Raw genomic sequence first — 13,451 nt, 5'->3', positions numbered from 1 at the left:
TACTACTACTACTACACTACTACTACTACTACTACTACTACTACTACTACTACTACTACTACTACTACTACTACTACTACTACTACTACTACTACTACTACTACTACTACTACTACTACTACTACTACTACTACTACTACTACTACTACTACTACTACTACTACTACTACTACTACTACTACTACTACTACTACTACTACTACTACTACTACTACTACTACTACTACTACTACTACTACTACTACTACTACTACTACTACTACTACTACTACTACTACTACTACTACTACTACTACTACTACTACTACTACTACTACTACTACTACTACTACTACTACTACTACTACTACTACTACTACTACTACTACTACTACTACTACTACTACTACTACTACTACTACTACTACTACTACTACTACTACTAACTAATATGACACAAAGCTGTGTGTTGTGGCTAGTACTGTATGTATTCATGCTCTAGTGTAGAATCTGGCACATGTTTGAGAATCTTCCCTCATAGGAGCACAACACATGCTCTGTGAACCCGACACCAATATGAACAACCTCTGTCACACAAAGGTAAACAAACCTGGCTCATGTTGCAACAGATGGTGTAACAAGCTGCTCAAACATCATCAAATAAAAAGAAGTCATGAAACGCAAATTGGTCAGAAAATATACAAACTGTCAGGGAAATTATTTCTAATATACATTCATATTAAGTATTTGAAATTAAAAATTAAATATGAAAACGAAAGACTTTTGGGTTGTATTGTGATAGCTTAGTATGCTAGATGCATAGGCTGGTTAGAATATACACTATAACACTATCCAATAATGTTAAGTCACCACAGAATTAATAGAAGAACAGTCTGATCTACACAAAAGTCTGCTTTCCGAGTCCCTTGATGACCTCATGAATATAAAGAGTAGAAATCTGTGTAAAAGGTCATCTGAAAGGCCATAGAGAATACTCCCTTGATCAGCCATAGAAACCACCACAAAATATACAAAATATTTTATACTGTGTCAAGTGACTTTTACTTTAAGTACATTTTGACTAGGGATGCTCGATATTGGCTTTTTTACCGATACCGATACACCGATATTGTCCAACTCTAATTTCCGATACCGATATCAACCGATATCAACCGATACCGATATATGCAAGGTCCCCCCCCCCCCCCCAAAATGGAATAATTTCAGGTAATTAACATTACATATCTCTTGTTGTGGAATTAACACAACATTATGCATACTTTTGACAATAAATAAAATCAGAATTTGTTCTTACTTGCTTGCCTGGGTAAATAAAGGTTATCGAAATGTAAAAACAAAAATTAAAATTGAAAACCGATGCCGATATTGGCCGATAATATCGGTAGGTCGATAATATTGGACATCCCTAATTTTGATGGTTCTTTCCATTGTAGGGCCACTTCATACTTTTTCACCACTACATTCCAAAACGAGTATAAGATAAGATATATCTTTATTGATCCCCTTGGGGAAATCCTACATTTTACTCCACTATGTTTTGTTAATAAAACCTCTAAAAGTACTAGTTACTTTTAATAAAACAGTTTTTTTATACAATACATGAAATCATTAAATAAAAATGGTACCTTTTGAATTTGGCCAACAAAACAGTTAAAAAAGGAAGCAATCGGGGATACTATACCTGGACCAGCCCTCCCTCTCAGCAGAACCTAGAGAGGATAAACATGGCCTGCTTTTTTTTTTTTTTTTTCCCTCTTTTTCCGATTTTCTCCCATCCCACTGTTAGTCGTTATGCCAATTCCCAACTCCCTTCCTGGTTGTTGCGCACTCCCCCTACTGTCCGAGAGGCCGGAGACTATCACATGCTATCCTCCGACACATGCACAGCCAGCCGGCAGCCAGCCTGGCAGCTCAGATTCTCACTGGGAGAGTGTAACGTGTGGAAGGTCACACTACCTCCCTTCAGATCCTTCCTTCGCTGAGCAGGCGCCCCGACCGAACTGTAGGAGTATTTTTCTGTTTACAACGCCCAGGACCCACCCATCAGCTTTCCCACCCTCTAATACTGCCAATTGTATTAGTACGGACGATCAGCCAAACTGAAAACAATGTGGAGAGCTGGATTCGAACACGCGAACCCAGCGTCTCCAGCATTGGTGGTGAGTGCCTTGCCCACTGCACCACCTAGCCGCCCGAAAGGACTGCTTCTTTAAAATATAAGTACTTTTACTTCTGATACTTGAGTACATTTAATAGCAAGTATTTTAAATAAATGCTAAATGGACTGTATTTATATAGTGCTTTACAACTTATGCCTTACATTCACACATTCACACACAGACGGCGGAGGCAAGCATGCAAAGTGCCAACCTGCTCATTGGGAGCAGTTAGGGGTTAAGTGTCTTTGCTCAAGGATGCTTCAACACGCTACCCGAGAGGAGACAGAATTGAACTGGGAACCAGTCAAAACCAAACCAGTAAAAATAGGCATTTGTGATGAATGAAATGGTTATATAACAAAGCCGTTATATGACAGCAGTAATACAGTCGAGGTAATGTATTATTCCTTAATTTTTATATTTCCTTTGCATGTCAAATAACAAATTACACATGTACCTTGAATTACAATTGCAAGAGAAAAAGTGTTTAATCTGCAAGGCCTGCTACAAGGCTACCCGGGGGGAACCAGAATCTAACCGGGAACCTTCTGATTACCAGATGGCTCCTCTACCTCCTGGGCCACTGTCGCCCTTTAATACTTTTATTTGAGTCAAATTTCAAATTAATGACTTTTATTTGTACCTATCAGGTATTCTATCGGGTTATTTCATTTGATTGAAGTAAAGGAGTTGCCCATTAAGGCCACTGAGGTAAAAGGGACTGTTCTGTAAATGTTGTGCATTTGCCAGAACCAGCGAGAGACATCCCACCTGGAACATCATGCCAGCCTCACGTAACAGATGACACGCTGTTACACTGGATTTCAGGATAATCTTTTGAAAGGTTGCATCAGTTGTTTACCACCAAAATTTCCGTCAGGCACCAATGTGTTTGTTGCATCATTGCCAATCGGTGTGAATGGATATGGCTTTCCATGACATGTCCTCAAGGTGAACCAATCAAACTCCTCATTTTGCCCCCAATCTATATTCAAACGTTCATGCATTTCTCACATTTGAATAACTTTTATTTAACAATCTGTCGTATATATATATATTTGTATTCTTTGTATCTGAGGATGTATTGTAAGTGAGGGGGGCCAAGCAAGACACCATGGCATCCAGGGGGAAATATACACCCTTCTCTCCACTTTGTGATTGGCTGGAGCAGGATCCCTGAAGTGTTGGGTCATTTTAATGAAAGGTTGTTCTCCGTACCTCATACTGAGGTGAGGTCTCAGCCCTCGCTCACACCCTGACAGCGAGACACACAGGAGTCACACAGGGATGAAGTAGGGGAGTAGGGGGCCTCTTTCACTGCATCAGAAGGTGCTACTGTACATCAACCTATACACAAGGTAAGTGCCACTGTTTATTTTGCGTATAAATGGCAATCTCTGATCTCATTTACAGTATATAGTTTGCTTAAAGTGAACTATTCAAATATGTGCTGTGAGCAGCAGGTTGTTACAGGATGTGGTTTGGATACAGTATGGGTGTGTTGATTTTACAGCAGAGTGATTAGACATTGTAAATCTCCAGCATGGGGCTGGGATGCACATAATTATACAAACATGTCACCTGGCCTTGGATACAGAGATAGTATGTACTCTCTATTTATGGTACATTATGGTGAATACATTACGGAAGCACTTACTGTACAAAGCATCCCCAGAACCATTCAGTGGAGATGCACATCATGGCATTGTTTCTCCCGGTTGGTTCTACCTTTGAGGATGGAAATCAAACAAGATAGCCTACATTATTGGTTTGATGGTAACAAGATAGCCTATTATACATTATCAGTTTGATGGTAACACATAGATTGAGGGCAGAAGGACTTGTTTGTTCAACTACATGCAGATATACTGCAAGGTAAGAAGTTTGTGTTTCATTTATGAAAAATCATTGGTTGTGTAAGTCTGGTGTGAATATATTCAGTTTATTTTTCTTGTGTCGTCTTCTTCAATAAAGCACAGGTTTTAAGAAAATACACAGAACACGTGCAGCTTTTAACCCTTTACTGGATCAATGGAAACAGGCTAACAGTCTTGAGAGGACAGAGACACCCCACACACCTACAGTATATCCCTGAACTAAAAAAGAACAGCCTCAAAATATAGTCCACACAAAATATAGATGTTTAAGTCCTAATAGTCTTTTAATAGTGTAAGGACTGAAGGGCTCAGTGCTTTAAGCACGTATGATAGTCTGAAGGACTGAAGTGTCTGCTTTTTAATACATTTTTGTAGCACACGTCATAATAAAGGATGATATTTCTGCATTGATCGCATTGATTGTGGACTGTGTTGAGGCTGTTTAACCCAAGCAAATTTAGGTGTGCCTGCAGGCTGCTAACATAGAAATAACACAGTGACCTTTCGATGCAAGCAGAAGAAAAACAGAGCTGGTGGAGGCTAGCGTGGCGGTGGATGAAGTAGATAGCAAAGTAACAGCATTGACTCTATTGACTATACTCAATGTATACTATCTACTGCCTTCACTGTCTACTACCTTGCACTGTAATCATTCATTGATTGATTGATTGATTGATTGAAAAGATTATTAACAGATTGCAGAATGGGTACAGTACAGACAATTGTTAAGGGGATGCAGACCAGAGAAAGACTTTCGTCTTGTTTACATCAGGGTCCCCCATTTTCAATTCATCATATGACACACACGACATACAGATAGACAGTACTGCTACATCTATACATTTATGACATACCAGATTTGCAAATACAGTACTGTTTGTGATACAGAAAAATCCATATCATAACTACCTACTACCTCATTCTATAGTCGACCCATTTATTATGTTGACATACCTGTATGATTGCCATGTACAATAAGTATATTATACTGTGTGTATATACCATATATGTTGGACTGTACTGTTGGATATATCTGCATATATGTCTCTGTTCACAACCTGTATACATACCTATATCATATCTATATAAAACTATGCTTGTTCCATTACATAATAGTGACGATGGCTCTCCCTAAGGTAGCCCCTTCCGTGACTGCGATGTGCAAGCCTATATACTCAAATTCAAATTCAAATTCAAATTCAAACGCTGCTGGCTTGCACATCGCAGTCACGGAAGGCGCTAAGGCTGAATGAGGAGGCACATTTTGATTATTTATTCTCGTTTTGACTGTTTTTATTCTTTGCCTTGACAGATACCTGTTGACCAGTTGGGTGGTGTGGTGTCCACTGACCGGCCCACTTCAATCCTACCATCATGGAGGTCTTCTACATCAACTCTTCATTGCTTTTCATCTCCCACAGGCCCGCCAACTACAGCCTTGTAGACAAGACGGTGTACGGGAGCTGCAAAGACATGCCTGTTGTCCTCATCTTCTACCTGGGCCTGCAGTTCGTCAACATGTTCCTGGGCATCCCGGCCAACATCATGGTGCTGTGGCTCATGCACAAGAACAAGGGCGACTCCTCCACCTCGGATATCTTCATCCTTCACCTGGCGGTGCTGGACGTGCTCTTCTGTCTCACCCCTCCTCTGGAGCTGGCCAACATTGTCTACCTGAACACCAGCAGTACCTGGTATGTCCTGCGCTTCTTCTACGGCATCAAAGACTCATCGCCTCTCTTCCTCTCCTGCATCTGCTTGGACCGCTATATGGCGGTGCTCCACCCCATCACCTTCACCGAGCTGAAGGACCGGCGCCACCGGGCGGTGCTGGCCACCGTGGTGTGGCTGTTCACACTTGCCTACGCCGCCGCCAAGTGCGTGGGCAACATCGTCCACTTCGAGAAGGTGTTCACCGTCATGATCCTGGCGGCGTTCGCCTTCATGGTGTTCTGCAACATTGCCATCTTGTGGGCGCTCCGGCAGTCGGGCCCCGGCAGAGACGAGATGCACCCGGTCAAGAAGAGGGCCTTCAAGATGGTCCTCATCATCTTGGCGATCATCGTCTTTAACTACTTCCCACCCGTAGCGCTGTTCCCCTTCCAGCAATACTTCTCTCCCGACGTGTTTCGGTGCTACATTCACTACATCGCCTTTGGCTTGATGGACTTCAGTAGCAGCATCCAGCCCGTGCTTTACCTGTCCAGGGAGAAGCTACCACGAAGCCCCGGCCTCTGCTGCCGGACGAACCACGAGTAAAGTGTAACGTTGTTATATAATGTTATTGTTATATACAGTTGCAGTGCAGTAGTGCACGTTTCAGACTTTGCCCAAGCCTGTGTTTTCCCACTTAGCCCTGGAAATGGTCCAAATAAACCCAGTTCCTGTATTGTCGATATGAAATAAAGCCAGGGGAGAAAGCAATTTAGTTTCACTAGATCAGACGTTTTCAGATGTTCAATTAAATCACTGAATGCATAAAATACAATATGTGTATATTACTGTTTATTTAATGAGTGTATTTAGGAAAATACATGATGCTCCAGGGCTGGTCGACATGGCCAACATATCATATTTTTCTTAGTTTTGACTGTGTAATGCTATTTACTGTGATGTGACATATTTTATATATATCATTACCTTGTAATGCAATTGTTGTGCTTTTTCAAGTCTATTTTCTTTTAGTTTTTTAATACTGCTGAAAGTTTTTAATTTTCTTTTAAATTATACAGTATGTATATTCTTTTATACAATATATATGTAATATATATATCTATCTATCTATCTACTATCGTGGATGATGGTATAGTAAAAATCCATACCGTTTCATATTCGGTATACCTCCAAGCCCTATGATACTCATTCAAGATTTTATAATCTTTCCTTTTTTGTATTTCAAATAGTGACAATAAAAAAAAAACGATGAGTAAATCATTATGTTCGATAGATCTTTTTTATTTAATTTAGACAAAAAGCACACAAAAGTAAAACTCCACATAAAATTCCCAGTAACAAATACTAATTTTAAATGGCTATGTAGGCATATTATTAATTTGCCACAACATACAGTAGCCCTATATTATAATCAGTGACATGGAATTATAGGCTACTGCTAGGAGTCAGTTTTACATGTAGTGGAGGACGTGTTTCGTGGTCAGAATGCAATGTTCTAGACTAGAGGCACAACATTCATCATTAAAATCAGTATGGCTTCGTAAAAACACTTACTGAAATGAAATAGTGAATGGTTGATTTTTAATGAGTATATTTCTCTCCCACTCTAGCAATAACGTACAAATACATTCTAATCTGTTTCATACAGCAGACTGTTATGTGTATATTTAAAGCTATGTACAGCATCATGTTAATGATTTCAATGTAGAATGAGTTATAATAATAATAATAATACATTTGATTTATAAAGCGCTTTTCAGGAACCCAAAGACGTATGATGTTATGATGTAACACATCTTTCTCCACCATTGGAAATATTAATCCCTGGACTACAAAGGTTGTAATAGCACCTTCATTACACTGCAGCATTGAACTGCTAATATGGCACACCTTGGGGCCGATATTATTTAATTAATAGTTCTTAATAATGTTTTTTTTTTTTTTTTTTATGTGGCCAATGATTGGCCCATAAAGCAGATATTTTTTGACACTGGGCTGGCCCAATCACATCTCTTACTAGGCCCCACCCCATCTGTCCTCTCGTGGCTCAGAGCCCAAAATCTGTGGATGGATGAGGGTGTCAAAATGGATAAACAAAAGCGCAAGGGGAGTGCAGAGAAGTGTTTAGACTAGAGGCAGATGCTGCCAAATGTGCAAAAATAACAGACAAGTTTGCTGCAGTAGCTTCAACATCTACAGTTTGACAACATCGACATTGTACAATAACAAGTAGAACTTGAAGGGGGGAGAGGTGGTCACTGTCAGCCAGGCAGAGGAGCAGGCGTGTGACAGGGAAGCAGAGGAGCAGGCGTGTGACAGGGAAGCAGAGGAGCAGGCGTGTGACAGGGAAGCAGAGGCGTGTGACAGGGAAGCAGAGGAAGGACAGAGTGAGCGTGACAGGGCTGAGGGACAGAGTGATCAGTGACAGGGCTGAGGGACAGAGTGAGCGTGACAGGACTGAGGGACAGAGTGAGCGTGACAGGACTGAGGGACAGAGCGTGACAGGGCTGAGGGACAGAGTGAGCGTGACAGGGCTGAGGGACAGAGTGAGCGTGACAGGGCTGAGGGACAGAGTGAGCGTGACAGGGCTGAGGGACAGAGTGATCAGTGACAGGGCTGAGGGACAGAGTGAGCGTGACAGGGCTGAGGGACAGAGTGAGCGTGACAGGACTGAGGGACAGAGCGTGACAGGGCTGAGGGACAGAGTGAGCGTGACAGGGCTGAGGGACAGAGTGAGCGTGACAGGGCTGAGGGACAGAGTGAGCGTGACAGGGCTGAGGGACAGAGTGAGCGTGACAGGGCTGAGGGACAGTGAGCGTGACAGGGCTGAGGGACAGAGTGAGCGTGACAGGGCTGAGGGACAGAGTGAGCGTGACAGGGCTGAGGGAGAGAGTGAGCGTGACAGGGCTGAGGGACAGAGTGAGCGTGACAGGGCTGAGGGACAGAGTGAGCGTGACAGGGCTGAGGGACAGAGTGAGCGTGACAGGGCTGAGGGACAGAGTGAGCGTGACAGGGCTGAGGGAGAGAGTGAGCGTGACAGGGCTGAGGGACAGAGTGAGCGTGACAGGGCTGAGGGACAGAGTGAGCGTGACAGGGCTGAGGGACAGAGTGAGCGTGACAGGGCTGAGGGAGAGAGTGAGCATGACAGGGCTGAGGGACAGAGTGAGCGTGACAGGGCTGAGGGAGAGAGTGAGCATGACAGGGCTGAGGGACAGAGTGAGCGTGACAGGGCTGAGGGAGAGAGTGAGCGTGACAGGGCTGAGGGGCAGAGTGAGCAGGAGCAGAAGGAAAGTGTAGTTGAAGCGGTAAGCATGGAGTAGCTTCATGATTAACACTTTGAGTGCCAGCAACGTGTATTGTGGTCTTATCATGCCCCCCGTTGAGTGCCGACAACGCAAATTGTCGTTTGATTTTTTTATTAGCGATCTGAATTCATATTTCATCAACCGAGTCTCCCGTTGGTACAGCAGACCCTCTAGGAGCTCAGATGGGAAAATACCGCCCCCTATCGTCTATCCCTGTGTAACTGCAGGCCATTCGATTATACTGCTGGATCCCTGTGGGGGGAGCTAACTGGCTCCATTATGCTGGCGAGCCGTCTGATGATGAGGGATGTGATCGCGAGTTGGAAAGCAGCGTGGAATATATATTTACAGCAGCCAATAATCAATCAATAAACGCGATCGATATTTGGAATGGCGATCAGGAATTGGAATAATCTTTTTGGAGAACATCTGATCTAAGGCAAGGAGTCTATGTTACCAGTTTTAGGATAATCAGAGCTGTATTCACTGAGATATCAGCATGTGCCGTGTGTGTGTATGTGTGTGTGATGTTGAGGAAATGAGAGAATAGATTTTTCAGCCCGCTTCTATAGCGTGCATAAATACACAATACTATCGATAATCTAGCGTTTATTTGAAAACTATTCATAAATAGGCCGACACATGACAACGTGTCTAGTGTATTCGAGAATATTCCAATAAATGCCGTTTATGGGGGAATCTTTCTATTTTCCGAAAATTTTCTAGAGAACGATAGCTTTTCGAAATGCTATAAAAAGGTTATGAACCGATTAAAAAACAATCACTTTCGACAATGTTGACTGCAAACAAGTCATTGATAAGCGACGGGCAGATTAGACACATAGCCATAATTTAAAACATAGATTATGCGTTTTTAACGCTAACATTGAAGTGGATGATGGCATTCAAGGGGGTAAAAAGGAAAACACGGCCGGCACTGATCTAGTTAACAAGGACGCGCAGGGAGGTCGCAACTTCAGTGGACTATTCTAACGTTATTTTGTCAGCATGCTGTGACTGACCTAGGTCCATATCGTATCATCACAATATTATTACAATTATTAGGCTATGGGTTCCCTTGATGAAGATGCACGAAAAGGCTGTATAATATACAACACCTATAGCTCTACTGTGCTAAAATGTATGCCTGCTTATGTATTAGCCTACAGAGGGGGGGAAACATTTAAATTTCCAACAACAGGCAACAAAAGTTGTCCTGGGTTTATTTTCACCCAGGTTCTACTTGAGTATGGAGATTGTGTACTCCATGGCCACCTCTGATCACCAGGGGGTCAGTCAAGAGAGAATCAACGCTGGTCCACTTGTCCATGGCACCTCAGCTTTGTAGTGGTTTGGGGGAATAGTACAGTAGGAAGTAGAACACATATGGGACGGCAAGGATGGTTGCACTGGTGGGTGGTGTCCGACAGATTGTGACTGATGTCCCGGTCCAGCTCATTTTAAGCATTTCCTTAACATTTCTTTGTAACAGAGACTTTGGTCATATGTGCAACTCTCTTTCCACAATTACATCACAGGGCCCGTTTGTTTCCTCACGACAGGAAGGGATTAAAACTACAATCAAGGTAAGCATGGTGTTAGAATGCAGGCTACTAGGAGAAGAATAGTCATTTAAATAATGATAAATAGGTTAATTGTAAGATGATGTAGCATATAGTACTGCTAAATATTTAAGGCCTACCAAATCACAGCAAAGATTAGACAACAGTGTATTGCACTGTAACAAAATAACCATATACAGCACTATTCCTTCATCAGTCTTTCACTCAGTCGTCCCCAAGAGAGTGGTTCTGTGGTTTATCCACGGGGGACGACGGCTCACTACTAGTCGACTGGGCGCCGCCGGCTTGTACTTCAGCCCCACTGGTGCTTCCTTCAACCTGGCCCTTCTGCTCTTTGCTAGCGTGCATCTTCAGATGCTTCTTAAGGGAAGACTGGTCGGTGTAGGTCTTGCCACACAGGCTGCAGAGGTAGACCTTCTCTTTGGTGTGGACCAGCTCGTGTCTCTTCAGGTGGCCCGACCTGCTAAAGCTCTTGCTGCAGTAGGAGCAGCTGTACTCCTTCTCCCCCGTGTGAGTCCTCAGGTGCAGCTTGAGGCTGCTGGCCACCGTGAACTTTTTCCCGCACTCGTTGCAACTGTACGGTCTCTCCCCCGTGTGCATGCGCATGTGTATGGTGAGGTGGCCGGCCTGGCTGAAGGTCTTCTTGCACAGCTCGCAGCTGTACGGCCGCTCGCCCGTGTGGATCCTGTAGTGGGTCTTGAGGTCGCCCAGACCGTTGAACCTCTTCCCGCACTGAGCGCAGCAGTACGGCTTCTCGCCGGTGTGGATGCGCTCGTGGATGCGCAGGTTGCCCGCGTTGCTGAACGTCTTGCCGCACTCGTTGCAACTGTACGGCCTCTCGCCCGTGTGAGTTCGCAAGTGGACTTTGAGCTGGTTGTGTTCGTTGAAGCGCTTCCCGCAGTACGGGCAGCAGTAAGGCCTCTCTCCGGTGTGAACGCGCTTGTGTATCCTGAGCTGACTGGGATGGGCGTAGTTCTTGCTGCAGATGTTACAGCAGTAGGGCCTCTCGCCCGTGTGGGTGCGCTTGTGCGACTTGAGCAGGTCGGCCCGTCCGAATCGCTTGCCGCAGTAGCCGCAGCCGTGGGCCTTCTCGCCGCTGTGGGTCTTGATGTGGACGTTGAGGGACATCGCTCGGCTAAATGTCTCGGGACACACTGGACAGCGCAAGAAGTTGTCGCGAGTCTCTAGGAAATCAGCCGGGTCAGAGGTCAAGTCCTCCTCCTCCCCGTCGTTCACGTTTCCGACCACGAGACCTCCTCCGCTCGCCCCGGCGGGATCCGTCTCTGGCTCAGAGTAATAGTTCAGCAAAGGCACCTCTGAGGAGAACCCCTCCCCGGTGTCATTGTACTGCAGCCTCCCGCTGGACTCCTCCTCCTCCTCCGTCTTGACAAAGTGTCCATCGTCGTCCTCCTCGCTGCCCTCTACAGTGATGTAGCTGTCAGAAACTAGGGTGACTTTAACATCACTGTCACTGTCTTTACAGTCCTCCTTGTCGGAGCCCGGCAGCGGCAGCAGAGAGCCGTACTCCTCCTTGACGTCGACATTAGAGCTCTCCGACTTCACCGCCAGGTCGAGAGGGGGGGACGGAGGCTTGGAGAGATCAATGGCGCCGCCGTAGACCAGGCCAGGTTCTGTTTTGATGGATAACGGCGGCGGGGTGGGCATATGTTCATCTGACGTATTTACACAAGGTTCCTCCACCACCGGACTGTCTTGGAGCGAGAAGGAAGCAGCCCCTTGACTCGCTCTCAGCTTGTCTTTGTTCTTCCTCCGGGAGCTCTTCTTGTCGCTGCTGCGGATGGACATCTTGAAGGTTCCCTGAGCAGCGGAGACGCTCCACTCTGAGGCCGCAGGCGTCCGAGCGGCTTCCTGTTCGCTTGTTGTGTCTGTGGAAATACAAAAGCCCCATAATTAAAATGTAAACGGCACCACAACACATGGTATTATAGCCCTTGATTTGTTGACGTACACTTTTTTTTTTATTCCTGAGTAAAAAGGTTACATAGCTAACCACAGATTATGTTGCTAAATTGTAGAAGCAACAGGCCTCGTCTTTATCTTTGTGAAAAAACAATATGCAGACTCAACTAACCAGTCACTGGGCTTGTTAAAAGAGACATGGCCTGTGGGCATGCTTGTAAAATAAACATAATTAACTCACTAAGCCAGTAGTCACATAACGTGCGCACAAACTAAACAAACACACACACACACACACACCTAGAATCACTATTCAATATTGCTTCTAGACACACATAAACACTCATTAAAGATGTCATGAACACACACACACACAAGCATCAAAATATGCACCAGCGTGGGTCGTGCAATGACCTTATAATTAAAAGACACGAGCATGAGCCGTGCAGCTAGTGATATTACCTGACAACAGGCCAGTGGGCACCGAATGAACAAAAGGTCATTGACAGCGAGTGCGACCCTAGCGACCACCAACCCTACACCTAGGTAACACAGACCGCCCCACACACCTCACGTTCATCACCACCGTACCTCTTGTTGTCGTCTCCACATGATTAGTTTGTGCAAACAGTATCCGCCTGAGATCCTCATTTTCGGACTCTATTCTCTGAATCTTGCCCTGGTGCTCCGTCAGAGTCCGGTCCACCGAGTCCAGGATGTCGTTCACTGTGGCTTTGAAAATCTCATTCAACGACGATTCCAAGAACATCTTTAGATCTTTCGACGTGGCCATATTCGACCGAACGGTAGCCGACGAAAATAAACAAGCGGATAGTTTATTATTTACGAGTGAAAACTATCTCGCAAAGTGGGCGTGTGCGCTGCTGCTGCCGTGTGCGGAACAAACAAAGCAGGGACGTGTCGCGTGAAAGT

General features: G+C 44.6%; 2 protein-coding genes across 2 annotated transcripts; one reads left to right on the top strand and one right to left on the bottom strand.

The window, feature by feature from the left end:
• Nucleotides 1-5,410: 5,410 nt before the first annotated feature.
• On the top strand, nucleotides 5,411-6,295 carry hcar2 (hydroxycarboxylic acid receptor 2; the record flags this gene model as incomplete). Its single annotated transcript, XM_084324907.1, has 1 exon — nucleotides 5,411-6,295. One exon carries the CDS (start codon nucleotides 5,411-5,413, stop codon nucleotides 6,293-6,295), a length of 885 nt encoding a protein of 294 aa, XP_084181033.1.
• A 2,814-nt stretch (nucleotides 6,296-9,109) lies between these two features.
• On the bottom strand, nucleotides 9,110-13,311 carry LOC311237100 (uncharacterized protein; the record flags this gene model as incomplete). Its single annotated transcript, XM_084324906.1, has 2 exons — nucleotides 9,110-12,484; nucleotides 13,110-13,311. 2 exons carry the CDS (start codon nucleotides 13,309-13,311, stop codon nucleotides 10,803-10,805), a joined length of 1,884 nt encoding a protein of 627 aa, XP_084181032.1. The 3' UTR covers nucleotides 9,110-10,802.
• Nucleotides 13,312-13,451: the final 140 nt, after the last annotated feature.

This window comes from Notolepis coatsorum, assembly GCF_963971535.1.
Source record: "Notolepis coatsorum genome assembly, chromosome: 11".
Classification (NCBI taxonomy): Eukaryota; Metazoa; Chordata; class Actinopteri; order Aulopiformes; family Paralepididae; genus Notolepis; species Notolepis coatsorum.
Note: the sequence above shows the minus strand (reverse complement) of the source record. Positions and strands in the feature narration are given on the sequence as shown.